This window comes from Phascolarctos cinereus, unplaced genomic scaffold (assembly GCF_003287225.1).
Source record: "Phascolarctos cinereus isolate Bilbo 61053 unplaced genomic scaffold, phaCin_HiC Scaffold_3;HRSCAF=262, whole genome shotgun sequence".
Lineage (NCBI taxonomy): Eukaryota > Metazoa > Chordata > Mammalia > Diprotodontia > Phascolarctidae > Phascolarctos > Phascolarctos cinereus.
This window is the reverse complement of record NW_027555736.1, coordinates 226,313,747-226,336,927: the sequence shown is the minus strand read 5'-3', so window position 1 is coordinate 226,336,927 and position 23,181 is coordinate 226,313,747. Positions and strand designations below refer to the sequence as shown.

Below are 23,181 nucleotides of genomic sequence, written 5' to 3'. Positions count from 1 at the left end.
TACTTAGGTTCTTCTAGAAAAAATACCAGGGCAGATGACAAATTCCCTATGGCCTTAGGTGGCAATGGCAGGGCAGATGGACTGGTGGGAAGTGGGCAGTGGGGGAGATAGGAATGTATTAGAAGAAAGGATGATCGGTGACTCCTCTGTTGTGACTTCTTATGCTACTGGTCCATCCTTGGGCTGTTAGTAGGCTAGAGTGAGGAAAGTGAAGGTTCCCCATTCCTTTCTTGGTGGCCAGTGGTAGTACTGATCCTGGTCATTGATCCCCATTTGTCTGCCTCCCTTGGACTTAGCCATAGGTCCCACCCCCCAAAGCACCTCTGAACCAATGGAAAACCACCTGGCATAACATTTGAGGTTCTCAAATGCTCCCATGAAGGTACTGTGAACTACCTCCCCCTCACTTCCTCTCCCCCCTCCCCCTCCATTCTAGGGCAAGTACCAAGTACAACTACAGTATGCAGAATGCCTGAGGGCACCTGTGAAAGGGAAAATACCAGGTTACTTACAAAGCTGCATCTTTTACCCATTTTCCTAAAGTTTATTTTAGTTTACAAACACACATTACTTACAGAATTCTTTCGCATTAAGCGAAGGAGTGAAATACTCATTGATCTATATTCTGATGAACTTTCCCCATTTCTCAACTCTGATCAAGTTACTGTTCTTTAGTAAGTGGAAGAAGAATCTTGGACTGATGATGACTTACTGAACTGGGTGGCAGATTAAGATGTAGTTGTTTGCATAATTCTTTCCTGTATTTTAGAATGAAAGTATCAGGGGATGAGATAAGAGGTTATGCAAGTAAAAGGAATTGTTTTTCAGTTGGTTGAAAAAGAAACATTCTCTTAGCTACTGATCTCCATTTAGAGACTTGAGAAATGTCCTTTACACCTGGATATCCTTTGCTGAACATTCACAAACCTGTAAACTTATGATCTGTCTTTTCCCTTTGCAATGTTTTGAACAGATTCCTATTCAAAGGACCGGGGACCTTGGATAGTAAAACCTGTGGCCTCTTCCAGGGGACGTGGTGTCTACTTGATAAACAGTGTAAGTGGAAAGCAGATGGCAAATCTCTCTTCTTGCTCTAGGTCATCTCTTCCTGACTTTCTGTCTTAGGAAAGAATATGTTTACTTTTCCATAGGAGCAGTTACTTCTGAGATCAGCATTGCATAGTATATATGGGAGAAAGAGGGTTTTGCTTCCACTCAGCTCATTGTCAAAAGTTACCTGCCTCCATTTCAGCAGGTACTTTGAAGCTAAAAGTCTGCTTATTCAGCTTATGTGGTAGTCTCATGCCAACAGCTAGTTACTAGGAGGTCTGCTGTCTTATTTTAGTATCTTGACATAGTAAAAACTTTAGCAACAATTACCATTCAGTAGCATATATTTAGATTCCATTATGTACAGAGTCCTGGATGCCTGCCCTCAAGGTTATCGTGGAGATAACCCTGTTTTTAAATATGGCAGTTTGGGGTTGGTTTGTTTTTTTATTTCTGCAAAAGACTTTGAAATCTCTGGTCTTTGCAAGATTTTCTGCTCATATTTCTGGGTTCTGCTCTAGAATTCGTTTTTCATATTTATGTAGAATGTGTATATGAGATGATATCTGTAAAACTTTGTAAAGCTTTAAACACCATATAAACCCTAGCTACTGTCATCATCATTATCATCATCTTTATTATTATTTGTAAGCCTAATAGCCAGTGGTCTTTCAAACTGGAAAAAGTTCTAAATTCGAACTGATCTCAAAAATCAAATGCAAAATAAGATATCCCATAATCTTTGTTGCCCAGGGGATGTTAATATGATTCTATAATGATAATTTCTACAGAATTAGGGCAAGGCTATTTTACTTGAGAAGCCTTTTAACTTAGGTCTTTATATATGTCATAAAGCCAAACTCATATGCCCTGTGTCTCTTTTTTCTCCTCTTTGGCTCTGATCTGACCTGGCATAAAGGCTGCCTCCTTGAGAACTTTTCTTCTGGATAGATACCAATAGCTTCAATGTTGTTTGAGTCTTTTAAAAGACTTTAGTTTGGATTTAGGTTTAAGATGCCAGATTAAATTGCTTTTGAAAGTTAAGTATGATAAAAATTTGATTTTCAATTTGTTAGGAGTCAAAAAGTATAAGAACTGTTCTGCAGTCATCTAGGACATTTTTATTTTTGTGAGTTCTTTGCCATAGTGAAATATTTTTAAATCATCCTAATAAAGTATAGAAAAGTGAAACTTCCCTTGCTTGACCTAAGATGTATAATGTATGCTCCCTGCACCCCCTCTCTTTCTCTCCCTGCCCCCCTTGTCTTCAGCCTCTCTTCATCTGTTCTCTTTTCTCCTTCCTCTCCTCCCATTCCTTCCCCCTCAAAAAGGCATCTTGTAAAGAGTGCTACACTTTCTGGGAATATGGTGGGCAAAATATTTAGGAGTTTCCTTCTTCCCCTTCTTTCCACCCTTCTTGTTTCAGAGACCCCCTGCATGATCAAAATGCTTGGCAAGAATGTTTATCTTGGGGCAGCTAGGTGGTGCAGTGGATAGAGCACTGGCCTTGGAGTAAGAGGACCTGAGTTCAGATCTGGCCTCAGACACATAACACTCACCAGCTATGTGACTCTGGGCAAGTCACTTAACCCCGGTTGCCTCACCAAAACAAAACAAAACACACACACGCACACACACGCACAATGTTTATCTCCTTTCCTTCCCCCAAAGCTTTGGAATGATTCTCATTTTCTTGGATATTTGTTGTAGGTGCCTGAGAAGGAGCCAAGAGTTGTGTAGCCTACAGCTTGAGGAAAAAAATGTTTCCATCCTATCAAAACTCTGGCATTTTATTGTCTGTTTTACCTGTTACCTGGATACTTAAACTTTTTAGTTAATAATTTAGTTAATACCTGTATACAGAATTCCTAATTTTCTGTTCTTTGCTTTACCTAAATCCTTTCCTGTGGAATATGTGACCTATTATCAAGTTGCATGAAGTAACTCTTTTCAAGGCTGCTGCCTGGTTCCCTTTTAAATTTGAAGGAGGGGGAAGGGAGAGGGAGGAGAGTGAAAGCCTGGATGGAGAGGTTGTAAGCAAGAGTTCATGTGAATATGTGAGAACCTGTGGCAGGAATAGATGGATTTGTGGGCAGGGGACAAGTGAAGAATTTTGTTCTGCCATTCCATTGAAGTAAGAAGGCCTCATAGTTAAAATCTCCTATAAGTCATAATTTGGGCATTTCTAAGTACCAACTTTTAAAATCTAATACATTTATTAGAAGATACGTAAAAGTAGAAAAACATACAGTTTTATAGAATACTATAGAAAACCTAGAGTCCTACCTCTATTAGAAGCTTTTTGATTAATTTTCAAACATGGCTGTCTTTTGACCATATAAATGAAATATTCATCAATGGAAAAAACCCCCAACTATTAGCTTTAGCTCCTTTAGAAATTATAACTAAGTACCACAATTGTCCAAATCACTATTTTTATATTAGGGAAGATAAGATATTTTCAGATTCAGTTATGAATGTAAAAGTCAAATTTACCCATCTGTGTCTCATGACTGAGGTAACAAATACAGCATTAATATTTTCCCCAAGATTTAAAGAGTTAGAAGAACCATTAGGTAACATAGAGCTACCATCCATGTACTGTATTATTTGTAAATATGATTGTATACAGCTTTCTCATTTGATCTTGTTTATGTATCTCCTTGTGTTTTTGTATCATTTTCCTATATATTTGTTCTTTATTCCATTCGTTGCTTTCTGAGAATAGAGATGGTCTCTTCAGATTCTTATGTATCACCACATGTAATCTATACCAAGCACATCATATGTATTTAGTGAATGCTATTGAGTTGTGAAACTGAACATGTTCTTTTGTGTGTTCATTTATCAGAAACCATGAGCTATTGTCTTCGAGTATAATCAAAAATAGATTTTTCCAGTTTTCTTGAACCAGGAGCCTTGGTTTAGAATGCTGTAGTTAATAATGTGAATCATGAGTTATTGGTCCTAGAACTAGAATGACTAAAATGAGATAAATGGGAACCAGTGAAAAAAGTATAGATATGTCACTATTAAAAATACTATTTATCCACATGTGCATTGTGCAAGACACCTTATGGTTTTTGTCTTCTAGGAGCTTTGCAAGATTATTCCTAATATAAACAGACAGAAAAGATACACATACACACACACACACACACACGCAGACACATACATACACATACACACACACAATTGAATAGTAAAGAACTACGTAAGTAAAATTGACATTATTTACATTATGTACACATAATGAGGTAAATGTACATCTAGGGCAATAAGTGAAGGGAAGAGTCTTGGCAGTTGAGTTTTTCTTGGAATGAAGATTTGAATAAATGTAGCCCCAGGTAGCAAAGACATTTGGGTGATTATATTCATATTATAATATTTATTTTTTTCAATATTTCTCTCTCTAGCAAGAGAGAAAGAATTATTTAAAGTTTGGAACACAACCTATAGTATATTACTTTGTACTAGGAATTAATTAATTCAGTCAATATTAATTAGTTCAGTGGGGGAATCTGACTTGTGAGAATCTGATCAAGAGAAACTAAAAGGGAATTAGGGACTAATATTAGTGATTCATTAGATGGTGGTATGAATGAATACTATTTTCAGAGTCCCAGGGAGATCATAGGGTAATAGAGAAGATGTGTTGAGGGAGTTTTGTGTGCTGACTTTATGAATGCAAATAGGAAGAAAAGAATTCTAGATCCCTTCAGTGAATGAACTGATAAGATTCAAATGAGGTCCTTATTAATTTGAATTATAAATGTACCTTGTTATAGGTCACAAATTCACTTTGATAAGCAATGAGAATGAATTCCAAAGACTAATTTTGTGGATTGACAGGAAACCAGGTCTCTCTTTTTGTTAAATATACTTGATGGGTCTGTGATTTTGTTGATGTAGGTACCCTCTTTTATGACCTCTTATCCTGTGCATCATTTGTTCCTATCTTCCCGTAAATCTTGCCTGCAGTCCACCTACTGTGCTGGAAAGCTTTTCTCTTTATTTTTAGACATTGAATATAAACCAATGGAGCATACAGGTACTCCTGAATATCTGATTACTTTTTACAATTTTATTTTTCCTATCCACTATTTCTGTTATGTAATTGTGTGTTGTTAATGTATTGCAGCCTACTTGTACCCACCACATACCTCTCCTTTGCCATTTGGGGTCAGTTAGCATCAACTTTAATTCTTCAGACTGTTACCTCATAACTTAATCTCATATGTCATCACTAGAAAAATATCTTTTAAAAATATTTACTGACATCTTCTGTTTTTATATCATCTTCATTTCTAGAGAAATCTTGTCATCTTTTGTAACAAAGCATAAAAAAGAAAGAGAGAAAAAAAAAACAGTTTGGCAAAATGAGCCAGTATGTTGGCTAAGTCTAATGGTCTGTGCAGTGTCCCACATTTTTAAATCCTCTAAATCTACAAAAAAGGGAGGGAGGTGAATTTTTTACTCTCTTCTTCTATGCCAAGCATGGTCATTATAATTTCACGACATTCAGTTTTGCTATTTTTGTGTTTTCCATCTAAATTGGTATAGACATTCTGTATATTGTTTACCTGGTTCTGCTTACTTTGCTTTGCATCGGTTCATGTAAGTCTTCCCATTATCCTATGTATGAGAAAAATATCTTTTTTTTAAATAATAGCAGCCTTTAATTACAAGACAACCTAATTTCCATTTTTATGCCTATTTACTTTGATTTTGTGGAGCTACTATTGGAACTTAGATTTAAGATTTTGTTTTTCTTTAGTTATAGGCCCCTTTTCCTTAATCCTGTAGTAAAATCTCAATGTGTAATTTGTGGAGCTTCAATTTTTCTGCCAATTTGGATTTTAAAATTCCATCTTCTGAGCTCTTGATTTCTTGAAGGATTTGTAGGTGAATTGGATCTAGTGGGAAAAAGGTTTATTCAAACACAACATGATAGTCACATTCTAAATCAACTTTTTACACTTTTGTGGACAATTTATTGCTGTAGTTCCATTTGAGGAAATAGACTTCTTTAGACCTCTTAAAGGTAGAGAATGTTGTATCTTCATCTTTTTGTGCCCACTTTCAGCTATAATAATCTCTTCTTAGTCTCATGTTGCTTATGGATTCTTCTTGTTTATTTTCTTGGTATTTAAATCTAGAGCTATTTGAAATGATGGTATAATTATAGAAATTATCAAATTAGACTGCTTTATAAATTAACCCAAACTGCATTCATTGCAGCCAAGTTTTCTTAATATATATTATTTTTCTAATAGTTTTTTTACGTGTGTCATATGTGTTGAAGAAATCATATCCTCCTATTGGAAAAATAAGCTGCATAAAGTCAGGGACGTGGTTCATCTACACTTTGTATTTCTACCAATGTCTTGCACAATGTTCTCTATTTAATATACCTTTAATAAATGTTTATTGAATTGGATTAATTTGATTTGAGTTCAGAGTTGCCTCCTTGTTCCTAAAACTGCTCTCTCTGATTCTCTTTCTCTCTCTTTCTCTCCCTCTTTCCTAGACATATATGTTTATAAATATATGGACACATACAGATAAATAGATAAAGCATCTATTAAGCACTTACTATGAGCCAGGCAGGGTAGCTAAATGGCACGGTGGATAGAGTGCCAAGCCTGAAGTCAGGAAGAGTTGAGTTCAAATCTAGCCTCAGACACTTACTAGCTGTGTGACGCTGGGCAAGTCACCTAACCTGTTTGCCTCAGTTTCTTCTTCTGTAAAATGAGCAGGTAAAGGAAGATACTCCAGTATCTTTGCCAAAGAACCCTCCAGTGGGGTCACAAAGAGTCAGACACGACTGAAACAACTGAAGAACAACGTGAGCCAGCCATGATGCCAAGTGCTAGGAATATAGATAAAAGCAAGACAGTCTCTGCCCCCAAGAAGCTTACTTCTTCATAGGGGAAGACATAGGGGTTCTGAAAAGTGTTAGGGGAGGGTTCTGTATACAGGGACATGGTGAAGAGATGGCCAGGAGATGGCATGGAGGCCTGGGCCCCTGGGAAGACAAGGCAAAAATCTCATCTATCAGAGCCAAGGGGTTTAGAAGTAGAGGCCAAGATTTCTTCTCTCTGTTCCCTCTTTTGGTCCTATATAAGAGTGTTTCTCTTTCATCTATTTCCAAGTGGCACAGTTTCTTTTTGCATCTCATCATGTTAATACCTTGGAAGCTGGAAGAGCCTGGGTGTGCATAGAGCACTGGGCCCTGAGTCAGGAAGACCCAAGTTTAAATCTGGCCTCAGACTCTGCTCCCTGTGTAACCCCAGGCAAGTCACTCTGTCTGCCTGTTTCCTCAGCTGTAACACTCCCCAGGACTGTTGTGAAGATCAAAGGAGGGGATCATTGGGAAGAGCTTAGCGTAGTGCCTGGCATGTAGTAGGTACTTAATAAATGCTTGTTCCTTTCCTTCTCCCCGTCCTCCCCCTCCCCCACCCGCTTTGCTTATTGAATAGGGAGCTTTAATGAACTATATATATAAATAAATTTATTTGCTGTCTCACCACTGACTAACTTCTCGGACCAGTCACTTAAATTGTGTTTCAGCCTTCCCATCTGTAAACTGTGTGCAACTATATTATTCCTTTTTCTTTGATTCCATGGACACAGCCTTGGTGGAATCCTCATTTCCTTTTGTCTTCCACTTTAGTGGACTCATACGTAGGCTGCCTATGTTAGTTTCTAATCCAATTAATCTTATACATAATTGTTAGAAAAATCTACCTCAGTATTTCCATCACCATCATCTCCATCACTTCCATCATCATTGTCATTTCTCTTTAAAGGTTGCAAAGTGATTTTCATGCAGAACCTTGTGTCATCCTCACAGCGGCTCTGTAAGGCAGGTGCTGTTATACCCAGCACATTTATGCTTTACAGAAGATGAAACTGATATTTAGGCAGGGTCAGTTACTTGCTTTGGGCCATGCAGCTGATAAATTTCAGTGGTAGGATTTGAACTTTGGTCTTTGTGACTCTGGGTCCTGTATGCTCTATCCAGTAGGCCACCCTGGTCTTCATAGCAGTTCACTGTTCTGCAGCCACTGCAGTGGCTTGCTTCTACCCAATTTTTAAAATTTTTTGAACTGATGAAGCAAATCGCTCATCCCATGTAGGTCAATAACTTTTGCAACTCTCTATCTTAGTTTCCTAGGACACTTAACACACAAAGCCAGTACGTATTAGAGTTCTCTATCTACTCTGTTCTCTTCTCCATCAATACCCCCTCAGTTGGTGATCTCATCAGCTCCCATGAATTTAATTATCATCCAGCTGATTTTCAAATCTAGCTATCCTATTCCTATTCTGGAACTTATTTTGAATGTTACTAGTAGTCAGTCAGTCAATAAACATTTATTAAGCACTACTATGTACCAGGCATTGGGCTGACCTAAAGTCTTACATATCCAACTACCTTTCAGATATCTGACTGAATGTCAAGCAAACATCTAAAAATCAACATGTCTAAAATTATACTCATTATTTTTCCCTCCCTCCAGACTTCCCTTATACTGTTGAGGGCGTCATGATCCTCCCAGGCTCACAACTTGAGTGTCATCCTAGACTCCTCACTATCTCTCACCCTTTAATTCCAATATGTTGCCAAGACTTATGGCTTTGACCTCTACGCATCTCTCCTGCAGGCTCTCCTCCTCTCCTCTGACCCTGCCACCGCTCTGCTGCAGTTCTGCAGGTTCTCATCAGCTCATGCCTGGATTATTGCAATAGCCTAACGGTGGGTCTGCCTACCTCAGGTCTTCTCTTCCCACTCCAGGCTATTCTCTCTTCAGCCACTAAAGTGATTTTCCTAAAGCACAGGTCTACCCATAGCACCTCGCTACTCAATAAATTTCAGTGGCTCCCTGCTGCCTCCAAGAGCAAATACAGAATCCTCTATTTGGCATTCAGAGCCTTTCGTGATAGCCCCCTCCTACCTTTCCAGCCTTCTCTCACCTTACTCCCTGACACATACTCTTTGATCCAGTGATACTGGCCTTGCTATTCCACAAATAAGACACTTCATCTCTCAGATCCCCATGCTTTCTCCCTCACCTGGAATGCTCTCTCTCCTCATCTCTGCTTCTTGGCTTCCCTGACTTTCTTCAAGTCCAGACTACAATCACATTTTCTATAGAAAGCCTTTCCCAACCCCTCTTAATTCTGGTGCCTTCCCTTTTAAAATTATTTCCTGTTTATTCTGTACATGGCTTCCTCTGTATGTATTTGTTTGCATATCGTCTACCCTATTAGACTGTGAGTTCCTCGAGGGCAGGGAAAATGTCTTTTGCCCCTTTTTATATCCCTAGCACTTAGCACAACACCTGGCACATAGTAGGCACTTAATAAATGCTTTTTGACTGACTGATTTTGTCTTCCTACCCTTCTTTTAACCATATTATCACATCTGAATTTTCCCTAGCATTCAGATCTCTCAATCATCTGGGCTTTGTATGCTTCTCGAAGTGTAGATCTTTCGTGAATCCTCAGTTTGGCCTCTGCACTAGCCAAGCTATCCTGACCTTTATTTCCTTTAAATAACTCACTTTTCCCATCTGTTTACCTTTGCAAGTGCCTTTCTCCTATGTTTGATATCCACGTTCTTGTCTTTAACAGGTACTTGATGTCTTCTTAAGTTTGATTCAGTTCTTTCTTACTCAAAAAGCTTTTCCAGATTTATCCCATCTAATCTTGATCATTCTTCCACTCACCCTCTTTTCAGCATATTTGGGCTCATTTTGTACTCTTGTTTTGTCCTTATAAATGTGCTGCCTTGTATTCTTCTTACATCATTTCACCTGTGCATTTTAATACTTTAACTAGATTATGAATTCTTCAAGGATAGGAATTGTGGGGTTTTTTTTCATTCTTTTGTATTCTTCCACAGCACCCAATATACATGCTCAATAGATAATATTCAGTAAATAAATAATAATATAATAACACATTTATGTAGTGCCTTTAAGCTTACAATGCACTTTCTTCCCAACCACCTTGGGAATTGTCATAGAAGTATTATCTTCATTTTACAGATGAGGAAACTGGGCTTACACAGTTACATGATTTGCACCTAGTCACACCACTAGTCTTAGAGTTAATATTTGAAACCAGGTTGTTCCATGCTCTTTCTATTACAGAAAGAAAACCTATGCTTTTTCAGAGAGGGTATAAGTATTCACTGTTTAAAGGACTATGAACAGTTCTTTAAAGTCTTTGGAGAAGCCAACCATTTAAAAATAAGGTAACATTTTAAAATTTACTTCTTACCTAAAATTGGAAGAAAACAACTTTTTACTTACCAGCAATTCTTTATTTTCTTTTTCACTCAACTCTAATTTAATGCTATATGTAAGTTTGTATAATCACATATATAATGCATTTCTTGGCTACAACCAAGTTGTAGAGGGAAGAGTCATGATCTGTATTGGTTTTTGGTATTATTTACACTGGTGAAATCACAGATCCTTGAAATATTGAAGTAAGTTTATAAAGCTCTTTAGAGAAGAGGGAAGGTGATAAGCATTTAAATAACATCTAATATGTGCCAAGGACTGTGCTAAAAACTCTTTACAAATATCATCTCATTTGATCCATACAACAATGCTTTCAGGTAGGTGCTGTTGTTATTCCTGTCTTACAGTTGAGGAAACTAAAGCAAAGAGAGATTAAGTGACTTGCCCAGACAGCTACTGAGTGTTGGAGTCTGTATTTGAACTCAAGTGTTTCTGACCTCAGGCCCAGCACTGTATTCACCACACCATCTTGCTGCCTCTTTGGGATATAGGAAGTGAAAGCTATTCTTTAGAGTAAATTTGTGTTGTTTTGAGTGTTATTGGGCAGTGACAGAATTCATGGAAAAGACATGGGTGGGTTAAAAGAAGAATGGAGCAGTATTTAAAGTTTTTAAATTGTCTTTCTCCTGCAAGGTCAGGAACATTGCTTCGTATTATATGTTAGGATGCTTCAGCACTTCTGTCCTCTCAATTCTTTCTTTCTACTCTATAGCCAAACCAGATTTCCCTGGAAGAGAACATTCTGGTCTCTCGTTATATCAACAATCCCCTGCTCATAGATGGTAAGTTGTGATTATGTCTTTGTCTGTGTTGGGCTAGGTATTGCTACACTGTTCTTAAGATCGAATCTTGGTGATTTGAAAATTTTCACGCTCTTATAAAGAAGAAGTCCTCATTAGCCTTAGATTATAATAAAGTCCAGTTTATTTACAAGAGACAGGGATAGGGATGGGGATGGGGATGGAGTATTGTCTTTTCTATGTTGTGCATGTTTAATTTTGTTTTTTACGGTACGTAATTGGAATTATTTTTCACTGAAATGTTAATGTTTCTTCTAGATTTCAAATTTGATATACGTCTCTATGTGCTTGTGACGTCCTATGATCCTCTTGTCATTTATCTCTATGAAGAGGGGTTGGCTAGGTAAGAAATTTCTTCAGTGACTCTATATTCTATTCTTTTCTGTGGCTGGTTAGCTCTGTACTGTTCCTTTTTATTATGTTGTTCAGCTCATTAAGATTGACCCTGAATTGTTAACCTTATAGAAATCAGCCTCATTACACTTAGCAGTGACCCAGATTCATTCAGTAGTTTCAATTATTGGTAGTTGGAATGAACTACCTGATGAATTAGTAATGAGCTAACTAGTGAATCAAGACATCGTGTCAAAATAGAGTGGAATGTTCAACTACAAACAAGACCTTCACTATTAAATGTGCTAATTAGCATGGTTTTTGGTATTTCTTTCTTTAATCTTGTTCCACTGATCTTTTTATTTTTAACCACTACCAGATGATTTTGATGTTTTCTCCTTTATAATATAGTTTGAGATCTGGAAGGGCCATTCCCCCTTCATCCCTACTACTTTTCATCATTTTTCTTGATATGCTAGATATTTTTGCTTTTAAAATGAATTTTGTTATTATTTTCTCAAGTTCTGTAAAGTATTTGTCTGGCAATTTGATTGGCATAACATTAGTAGTGTAGATTAACTTTGGTGGTTTTTTATTGTATTGGCATGGCCCAGCCATGAGAACTGACTTTTCCTCCAGCTATGTAAGTTGTTCTTTATTTCTTTAAGAAGTACTTTTTAATTGAATCTATATAACTTTGTGTGTGCTTTGGTAGATTCATTCACAGATGTTTTATACATTTTGTAGTTATTTGGAATGGAATTCTCTTTTCTGTTGCTTCATGATTTTGTTGTTATTATTATATGAAAATGCTGTTGATTTTTGAAGAATTATTTTTGTAGACTGCTGCTTTGCAGAAGCTGTTAATTGTTTTAACCGTTGCTGATTCCCTGGGATTTTCTAAATATACCATTGTATCATTTGCAAATAGAGATAGTTTTATCTCTTTTTTAACTGTCTTTATGTCTTTAATGTTTCCCTCTTGTGTTATTGCTGTTGCCAGCATTTCTGAAAATATTTCAGATCAGAAGAAGAAGAATGGGCACACTTGCTTTACTCCCATATTTGTTGGAAAATGTTCTAGCGAATATTGCGTATGATGTTTGCTTTTGGTTTTAGAGAGAGGTTTTTTATGAGACGAAAAAGTCCTTATATATCTTGTATTGAAGGTCCTTATCAAAGATATCTGATAACAGTTATTTCCTAAATGTCAGTTTCCATTTTTTCTTAGCTTCATTTTTTTTTTAACATGAAAGCTTTTCAGTTTCACATGATTGAAATTATCTGTTTCATATTTTGAGCTCTCCAACCTTTGGTTAAGAATTCTTCCCCAAGTTATAGTTGTAAACGTACTCCCATACATTTTCTTTTGATTTTTTAGAAATAATGTGACCTTTTATGTCATGGAGTATCTATTTGGATGATTTTTTTAAAATTAAATTTTATTTTATTTTCAAACAAAGATGAGCCTTCTTTCCCTCCTGCTTCCTGCTTTCTCACCCCCAAATGGGAAAAAAAAGCCTTGTTACAAACATGTACAGTCAGACAGAACAAAATTTTTCATTGGCCGTATTTGAAAACATACCTTTTATTCTGAACCCTTCACTTCTCGGTCAGGAGATGGGCAACATGTTTCTTTTGGTTTTGTTTTACAATGTCTTGATTTCTCATAAAGTCACTAGCTTCCATTTGTTCCATTCTAATTTTTAAGGAAGTATTTTCTTCAGTGAACTTTTGGATTTTCCTTTTCCATCTGACCAATTCTGCTTTTTGACGCATTCTTCTCCTCATTGGCTTTTTGGGCCTCTTTTGCCATTTGGGTTAGGCTATTTTTTAAGGTGTTATTTTCTTCAGTATTTTTTTGGGTCTCCTTTAGCAAGCTGTTGACTTATTTTTCGTGATTTTCTTGCATCACTCTCATTTCTCTTCCCAGTTTTTCCTCTACTCTTACTTGCTTCTCAGAATCCTTTTTGAGCTCTTCTGTGAGCTGGGACCAATTCATATTTTTTTTGGAGGCTTTGGATGTAGGAGCTTTGACTTTGTTGTCTTCTTCTGGTTGTGTGTTTTGATATTCTTTGTCACCAAAGAAAGATTCTATGGTCTGACTTTTTTTGCGCAGTTTGCTCATGATCTCAGCCAATTACTTGAGTTATAAACTTTTTGTTAAGGTAGGGGTCTGCTTCCAGTGTAGAGAATGTACTGTCCCAAGCTTCGGGAGTTTTGTGCAGCTGTTTTCAGAGATACTTCTAGGGACCTGTAAATTTTCAGTTCTTCCAAGGTGGTATGATCAAGGGCGAGGTATTTACTCCTTTCCTGGCCTGTGCTCTGGTCTGTGAGTGACCACAAGCACTCTTTTCTGCCTTGGAACTGTGAGGAGGATTGTCTCTTTACTGCCACTACAAGCTCCATCATGCTAGTACTCCCCTTCGCCCCAGGACCCCCACCCCGAACTGTGACCCAGATCCAAGCACAGGCAAAGCAAGAGAAACCTGCCTCAGCTCCAGCAAAGAGATCCCTGTAATCCCTCTGATCAGTCACTCGATTTCCCCTCAGTCTGTGGGCCGGAAGTTCCAGAAGCAGCCGCTGCCCCAGGGCTGTGCTGGGACTGGATCTGGGACTGAGCTTCTCTCTCACCAAGGTCACAGACTTTTCCTACTGATCTTCTCGGTTGTCTTTTGCATTTGTGGCTTGAGAAGTCTGGAAACCGCCATGAGTGCCTGTGATTTAGTACTCTGAGGCCTGCTCCAGCTTTGCTGAGGCCTGTTTTGCCTGCACACCCATGCTGAACTGCATTTGTCTCCCAGCCTGGCAGGATATACTTTTCTGATCAACCGTCCAGGTTGTCTTGGGCTGGAAATTTGTTTCACTCTGTCTTTTTGTGGGTTCTGCTGCTTTAGAATTTGTTTAGAGCCATTTTTTACAGGTATTTGGAGGGATTTGGGGGGAGAGCTCAAGCAGGTCACTGCTTTCGCGCCGCCATCTTGGCTCCACCCCCAATGGGCAACATGTTTCAGCATGAGTCCTCTGGAATCCTAGTTGGCTGTTACACTGATAAAGGTCCAGCATAATAGTATACCTTCATATTTATATAACTAACTTGTTTATTCATTCCCCAATTTATGGGTACCCCCTCAGATTCCCATTCTTTGCCACTTAAAAAAAGAGCTATAAATACTTTTGTACAGCCCTAGAATTTGTTTTGTTTATGGCTAAATGAATACCCTCTCACTTCTCCTCTTTCCCTCCTATTTCACTGTTGAGTGAAATGTGATTCTGAACTCGGTGTGTGTGTGTGCATATTTTCTTCCTTCTTTTGACTAGTTCAGATGAGATGAGGTTCTAGTCTCAGCTGCACCTCCTCCTTATTTGTATAGCTATCTACTGGTGCACTTTGATTATGTGAGATAATTTTCCCTAAGCTTCCTTTCTCTCCACCCTTCTCCCCAATACATTCCTCTTCCCCTCTCTTTCCATTCTTTTCTTCAGATCATCAAGACAGAACCACTCCCAGGCCTTATCTCATTGGACTATCTTTATGAACCCTGATGATAGGGATCAGACGGGACATGTGTTTCATCTCCCCATATTTGAATGTAAGCAGCTTACCCTTGTTTAGTTCCTTAACATTGTTCATTCATGTTTTACTTTTTTATGTTTCACTTTACTCCTATGTTCCTACTTCAGAGTTTCTATACAGCAATGTTTGGAAGTCCTTTATTTAATTACGATCCTTTTTTCTCCCTATAGCATTACCCTCAGTTTTATTGGTCAAGTTATTGGTTGTAAGTCTATATTCTTGCCTTCTGGAATGCAGTATTCCAAGTTTTTTGCTCCTTTGTAGTGGTGGCTACTAAATTGCATGTGATTTTGACTATGGTTCCTTACTGTTTGAATTCTTTTTGGCTGGTTGCGGTATTTTTTGTGTGACCTGGAAGCTCTGGAGTTTGGCAATAATATTCCTGGAAATTTTCATTTTGAGGTTTCTTTCAGGAGGTGATTGGTGTATTCTCTCATTTTCCATTTTGCCCCCTGGTTCTAAGAGATTTGTCAGTTTTCTTTTAAGAGTTCTTGAAAATTGATGTCTAGGCTCTTTTTAGACTCTTGTTTCAATAGTCTAATGATTATTAAATTTTTTCTCCTTGATCAGTTTTCCAGGTGAGTTGCTTTTGCTATGAGATACCTAATATTTTTTTCTATTTTTCTGTGGCATTGTTTTAATATTTCTTTTTGCCTTATGATATCCTTGGCATCTGTTTAGTCTATTCAGATTTTTCAGGAGGTGTGTTGCTTGGGCAAGCTTTTATGTCAAGCTGTTAGTTAATTCCCTTTCCATTTTTTTCTTCCATAGCTCTCATTGCTTTTCCAGTTTTATCCTCAAGAACTCTCATTCCATTTATTAAAAACATCTTTAAACTTAAAAAATGAAATAACCCTTGCTTCACCTAGGAAAGGAGTTTAATTTTAATTGAATTTGTGACCCAGATATGTTTTTTCTGAGGCAATGCTTGTAGATGTTTTGGAGCCATTCTCTTCTGTGTTGGTGTCCTGAGTTTTCCTGCCACCATCATAGCTTTTTAATGGTGGCATTCTTTTCTTATTTGCTCGCTCTTTCAGCCTACTTCCTGACTTCAGACTTTGTTAGGGCTGGGCTCTGTGATGCTTCTGGGGGGAAGGTCTGGGATGCTTTTCTTTTTTCTCATGTAGTATTTTATTTTTCTCCAGTTACATGTAAAAACAGTTTTTAACTTTATTTTTAAAACTTTGAGTTCTAAATTCTCTCCCTTCCTCCCTCCACACCCCCACTCATTAAGAGTATAGATTATACATGTGTAGTCATGCAAAACATATTCCTAATAGTCATGTTGTAAAAGAAAACATAAACAAAAAAAACTCAAGAAAAATAAAGTTTAAAAAAAAAAGTATGCTTCAGTCTGCATAGCGTTCCTCATCTTACATCCTTCAGAGCTGTCTCGGATTGTTGTATTGCTGAGAAGAGCTAAGTCATTCACAGCTGATCATCTTAAAACATTGCTGTTACCACAGTACTTTTTGCTTTGTATCACGAGCCAGTCTTCTTGCTGCTTTATTGGGGTAATGAGTGTTGTGTTACTCCAGACTCTCAGGGACAGGCTGGGGACCTACAAGCTTTCAGTGCTCTCAGAGGAATCAGATCCAAGGCAAAGAATGATTGCTGCCTCAGTGGTTTGAGTTCTGCAAGTTCCTGATTGGGTTGGGGTCTGAGAAAGAGTAGACTTATTGCTGGACTCTTGTGGAATCAGCCAGCTGGGAAGCTGTGTTGGCTCAGAAGAGCAGAATTGTAGGTTACCCTTTGGCCCACGTTTTCTGTCCTGATTATTCTTTTGCTATCTGGGCTCAACATTGCATGTGAGACTCCGTTCTGCACTGGGGGTCTGCGTCACATTGATCTTGCTGCTGCTGGTTTCTGAATTGCTTCCTTTCCTGTTGCCTAGGGCCTCCTGACCAGGGTACTCCATGTTCAGGTCCCCTTCCTAGTCTGCTCTGGATCTGCAGTGTTGGGGCTGTGTAGGGAGCGACAAAGCATGCAGTTTGATGTCCTTTTGCCCTGGTGCACATAGCCTCGCCTTAGGGGCTGGTATACTTCTTCTTCTTCTTCTTTTTTTTTTTTTTTGGTGTACTTCTTGTGTTTTGTGCTGCTTGCCCAGCCATGTCCCCAGTGTTGACAGACCTCTCTGTCTGTCTCACTGTACCACTCTTGGATGGACTAAGGGCTTGCTGTGACTTTTTTTTTGCATTTCCCTACCAGGATTCTGTCTGGTACATTTTCTGAGTCTGTTAGCAGAAGTTTGTGGTGTGGAGGATCACAGTGCACTTCTTCCTGCCGCTCTAAACGTCTTGGCTCTACCTTTTCTCTTGGCTCTGCCCTCACGATAGTGTTGTAATATATAGTGTAAGGTGTTAATTTAAACCTATTTTTTTGCCATTTTTTCAGCAGATTTTGATAAATAGAGAGTTATTCTCCAAGTAGTTTGTGTTGTTGGGTTTATTGAATGCTGGATTATTGAGTTTGTTTTTGATTGATAACTTATCTAGTCTATTTTTCTGATCTGTCTTTCTGTTTTTTAACAAATACCTAATGCTGCTTTTGAGGCCTGGAAGTGCTGTCCTTCCTTCCTTCCTACTTTTTCTCCTCATTTCTTTTGAGATTCTACGTTTTGTTTCTTCAGAATAATTTCATTATTTTGTCTAGCCTATAATCTAATGTCTCTGTTAGTTTGAGTGGCATAGCACTAAATATGTAAATTAGTTTGTTTTCATTTTTGTTAATTTAGTGACCCATAGAATTCTATAGATAATATTCTTTTTGTGAAATTTTTTAAGTTATTTGAAATGAGTATGTGATTCCTCTTTGTTCTTTTCCCCTCCAACCTTAACCTTTTCTGTCACTGGCTTGTCTATTCTCCTTTTTTAACCATTAGTTTTTATGTCATAGGGCAGGACTATATAATGTAATAGAAAGAGAACTGAAACTTGGAGTTAAAAGAGATCTGGGTTTGAATTAGAAAGTGGTATGACTTAGTGGGTCAAGAATACTTGGGTTCAGATACTTACTGACTGTGTTATTCTCTAAGTCTTCCTTCTAATACTTACTGGCTCTGTGACCACTTTGATCCTAAGATTTCTCACTCTTGGAAATGAGATAGTAAGACTCATTGTATCCATTTCAGGTTTATTATTGTGAAGATCAAATGCGGTAACGTATATAAAATATTAGCAAACCCTTAGGCCATATAGAAATGTCATTTGTTATAACAGCTGGCCTATGAACCATGAGCAGCCATAACTGGTAAAATCTTTGCATATTTATAAATTTCTATATTTTAGGAAAAAAAAATTAGCTAGACTAAGCATGTGAATAAATATGGGCTGTGTATTTAATTATAGCTACTTGTAAATATAGAACTATTTACTGGCAGCCCTGCATATGTATTATTAGTACTTTTTATTAATTTGAAAGGTTTTAATTAATTCATCACTTAAGAAATAAATGTAACCTTTGATAGATGTGATTAGAGCTGTAACCCTAAGTCCTGCTATTTATACCCAGGCAACTTTAAACTTCTAAGGTTCTCATTTTTGTTATCTGTAAAATGAGGGGTTTGTTTCTCTCGCCCTCTCGCCCTCTCTCCCTGTCTCTGTCTCTCTCTCTTTCTTTCTTGCAGTGAGGTAAAGTGACTTGCCCAGGGTCACACAACTAGTAAGTGTGAAGTGTCTGAGGTCACATTTGAACTCAGGTCTTCCTGAATCCGGTCCTCTATCCACTGTGCCACCTAGCTGTCCCAAAAATGAGGGGTTCAATCCAAATGATATCTAAGATTCTTCCCAGTGTTATATATTATGGTCCTTTACCAAGACTCATTTTAAATCCCATAAAGATACTAATCTTCCCTCTAACCTCTAGGTGGCACTAGCAGTATTTATAATACTATACATTTCTTGATAAATTTTTGGGATTTGAGCTCTGGGGACACTAGAAGTTGCTTGAGCTCCTTAGTTTTTGGCCTCTCATTACATGAAAATTAAGAGAAATGAAGAACAAAAACCGTGACTGTTGAATAGAGAAAAGTCTGGGCTGGGCCTCTCAAGTGAAGACCAAGAGTCCGTAACCCTTTTTGTGTCATAGACCCCTTTGGCAAGTGAGTGAAACCTATGGACCCCTTCTCAGAGAAATGTTTTTAAATGTCAAATATACATAGAATTACAAAGGAAACCAATTTTGTTGAAATGAAGTTATAAACATTTTTATATGCTTTCTTTATAAAATTCTAATTTTGAGTTTTTTCATCTGTTGGAATATTACCTCTGCTGCATTTGCTTATTTCTTTACCGTATTAAGCTTTTCCTTCTGCACAAATATTGTTAGCTACTGAGAATTTTCAATTTTATAGTTTTAGAATCCCCAATCTGTAATACAAATAATCCCCAATCTGTAATACAAATTTGTTCTTTCATGTGTATCTATCATGTCACTCTCTGCCAACACCATTAGTTTCTGACTCAAATTGGGCTTGGTTGGGGACCAGAGAGTAAAGTTATATATTGTTTTTCACAGATACTGTATAGATATTGTACAACAGGAGTTCTTAACCCTTTTTGTGTGTAATGAACCCCTTCTCAAAATAATGTTTTTAAATGTCTAAGATAAAGAGAAGGGAATAAGCATTTATTAAATGCCTACCATGTGCCAGGCAGTGGGCTAAGTACTTTACAAATTTTAGCTCATTTGATCTTCATAAGAACCCTGGTATGTAGATGCTATTATTATCCCCATTTTACAGTTGAGGAATCTGTAACAGAAGTTAAGTGACTTAACCTTAACATAATTTTATCCAGAGTTACATAGCTAGCAAGTGTCTGAGGCTGGATTTGAACTCAGGTCTTCCTTATTCCAGGCCCAGCACTCTCTCTATTGCATCACCTAACTGCCTCTAAAATTCATAAAATTACAAAAGGAAACAAAAGGTTAGTGAAAATAAAGATATGATTTTTTTTTTCCCTTTCCAAGTTCTGTTGAAATCTATATATTGATCCCAGGTTAAGAACTTCTCTGATTATAGGCGTATGTAAGCTTTCTCTCTGCATTTCTTGTAAAGCTTCTTAGCCTATGTAACTTCTTGTGATCCTTAACATTTACCTGTTGATTTTTTTCTTTCATAATCTGTGTGATGGCTTTCATTCTAAGTCTGTAGCTCCTCTGGATCAAAAGATTTTTTTTTTTCACTGAGATGCTTTTTCCTGCTATCCAAACCTCAGCTTCATCTTCTGGAGGGGTAAAGGGCAATCACAGAAAGACACCTCCCCCCTTTTCCCAAAGAGACAAAAGTGGGAAGATGAGAGAATAGCTAGAAGTATATATCTATGTGCCAGAGGTTTCCCTTCTGTAGAAGGAAAAATAGGTGTGCCAGAGCCTGTCTCCTTACATCGTTTCTGTCCTTTGACTACAAAAGAAAAGTAGGTGATGGAAGAAACCTATAGTTTCCCATAGGCCTATTTTAATATTCTGGGAGAGGTTTTAAATTTAGTTCTGGTTTTTGGAATAAATGTCTTATTTTAAAGTTTGCATTTTTAACCTGATAACAGAACCTGAATAGCTAGTTTTAAATCCAGCATTTGAAATTTTCTTCATTTTGGGTTAAATGACCCTAGACATTTGGAAAACTTTCAGTCTTACCATTTCTGTTTTTTGTGTTTAAGTGGATCTTTGAACTTACCCATTTTGACACAGTTTATAACTCATTCACACCTGTCCATCTTATGTGACTCTTGTGTCTGCTCTCCTAAAAGTCTGTCATAAGGGTGCCCATCTAAGCCTCCCTTCCTTTCTTTCAGCATCACAAGGATACCAGTAGAGTATCTGTACACCTATCTTCCCCTGTTCTTACCAACCTGTCTCCTCTTCCTATCATATATTTCCTTGATGTCTTTTACTCATGGCCTTTGAAGTTCCTCTTTGTTTATATTTTGTAGCTTGTTCATACATACTGTGTGCCTGGTCATTGCCCTATGTGTGATACTCAGCTTTGACTCTTCAGAGACAATGGTGTTCTGCCTTACAATACCATTTGGTAATACTGGTAAAATGTTAATATTAAAGAGATATACCCATGCTTTCGTAGGAAGCTTAGGGTCAGCAAAAGAGCTTTGTAATTTCCCAGAAGCCATCAGCCCACTGTCTTCCTTCTTTTGAACTTGGAGCTCAGCTTTTTGTCCATATATACTGTTATCCCAGATCTATCTGTCTGTTTGTCTGTCTGTCTCTGTCTATAGATATCTCTGTAGATACCTATCTAGTTATTCTGTTGGACAAGCTCTACATAGTATCTATCCAAGTACATATTGAAATCAGTTAGTGAACATTTATTAAGTGCCTACTATGTGTCAGGAACTGGGATAAACACTGGGAATAAAAAGAAAGGCAAAGGACAGTCCCTGCTCTCAAGGAGCTCACAGTCAAATGGGGGAGACAACATGTAAACAATGAGGTACAAATATACTATGTAAAGGACAAATTGGAAATAATCCAGAGGGAAAACCCTAGAATTAAGAGAGATCAGGAAGGTCTTCCTTTAGAAGGTGAGACTTTAGCTGGGACTGGAAGGAAGCCAGGGAAGCCAGGAGGCAGAGTTGAGGAGGATGAGCATTCCAGCCATAGGGGACAGCCAGAGAAAATACCTGGAGATGGTGTGTCTTGTTCACAGGACAGACAGGAGCACAGTGTCACATAGCATGTGGTGGGAAGTAAGATACAAGAAAACAGGAAAGGTGGAGAGAGGGCTAGGTTATATGGCTAGGATCTGCCAAACAGAAGATTTTATATTTGATCCTTGAGGTGATAAGGAGCCACTGGAGTTTATTGAATAGGAGTGTGGGAGGTGACATGATTGGACCTTTGCCTTAGGAAAATCACTTTGGTAGCAGAATGGAGGATGGTCTGGAGTAGAGAGAAACCTGAGGCAGGCAAGACCCACCAGCAGGCTGTTTTAATAGTCCAGGTGTGAGGTGATGAGGGCCTGTAGCAGGGTGGTGGTAGTGTCAGAGGAGAGAAGGGAGTACATGCAAGAGATGTTACGAAAGCAAAACTGACAGACTTTGGCAACAGATTATAAAAAGGGAGGGTGCGGTTTAAGAGTGAGTTGAAAATGATACATACACCGTGAGGATGGTGGTACTCTCAACATAATAGGTAAGTTAGAAAGAAGGGAGGTATTAGGGCAAAAATGAGTCCAATTTTGGAAATGTTGAGTTTAGGGTGCTTGTGCGACATCCAGTTCAAGAAATCTGCTGGGCAGTTGGAGATGTGAAACTGCAGATCAACAGAGGTTAAGACTGTATATATTTGAGTATCATTAGCATAGAGATGATAATTAAATCCATAGGAACTGATGAGATCACCAAGTGAAATAGTATAGGGCTCATGACAAAGCCCTGTGGAACACCCATAGTTAGAGAGTGTGATCTGGATGAAGAGGACTACGAAGGAGCAGTCTGATTGGTAGGAGGTGAACTCGGCAAGAATGATGTCCCAAAAACCTAGAGAGAAGAGAGTGTCAAGGAGAAGAACAGCAGGGTCAGAAGCTGCAAAGAGGTCAAGAAGGATGAGGACTGAGAAAAGGCCGTGGATTCTGCAGTTAGGAGGTCATGAGTGATTTTGGAGAGAACAGCTTTAGTTGAATGATGAGGTCAGAAACCAGACTGTAGAGAGTTAAGAAGAAAGGAAGTGAGAGGAAGTGGAGACACCTGTTGCCATAGGCCTTATCAAGGACTTTAGCATCAGTAACAGAAGAGATGTGGGACAGTAGATGATGGGGATGGGAAGGATCAAGGAAGAGCTTTTTGTTTTGAGAGCTGGAAGACATGTTTGTAAGTAATATAGAAGTAGCCAATGGAGATAGATTGAAGATAGGTGAGTGAAAGAGGATGGAGGAGACAGGATGGGTGGAATCTGTTGTACAGGAAAGGACTTAGCATGGAGAAGGGCAAAAGAAGTTCCTTATCCATTTAGTCTGCTGTGGATTGACCAGTGACACTCTATTAAGTGATTAAAGATCTCATCTGTTCTGTAGTTTACACTACAAAGGGCTGTGTTGGGCTCAATGCAATCAGCAAAATGTCATCCAAAAACTGCTCTCCCTGAGTCAGCT

General features: G+C 38.1%; 1 protein-coding gene across 12 annotated transcripts in view; it reads left to right on the top strand.

The window, feature by feature from the left end:
- The window catches only part of TTLL5 (tubulin tyrosine ligase like 5), a 352,672-nt gene that overhangs the window by 35,303 nt on the left and 294,188 nt on the right, over positions 1–23,181 (top strand). For all 12 annotated transcript variants that reach the window (XM_020986244.2, XM_020986241.2, XM_078151465.1 and 9 more), the window contains exons 7-9: positions 974–1,056; positions 11,080–11,149; positions 11,426–11,510. In XM_020986244.2, coding sequence (XP_020841903.1) covers positions 974–1,056; positions 11,080–11,149; positions 11,426–11,510 — 238 coding nt within the window. The remainder of the gene's footprint in view (positions 1–973; positions 1,057–11,079; positions 11,150–11,425; positions 11,511–23,181) is intronic.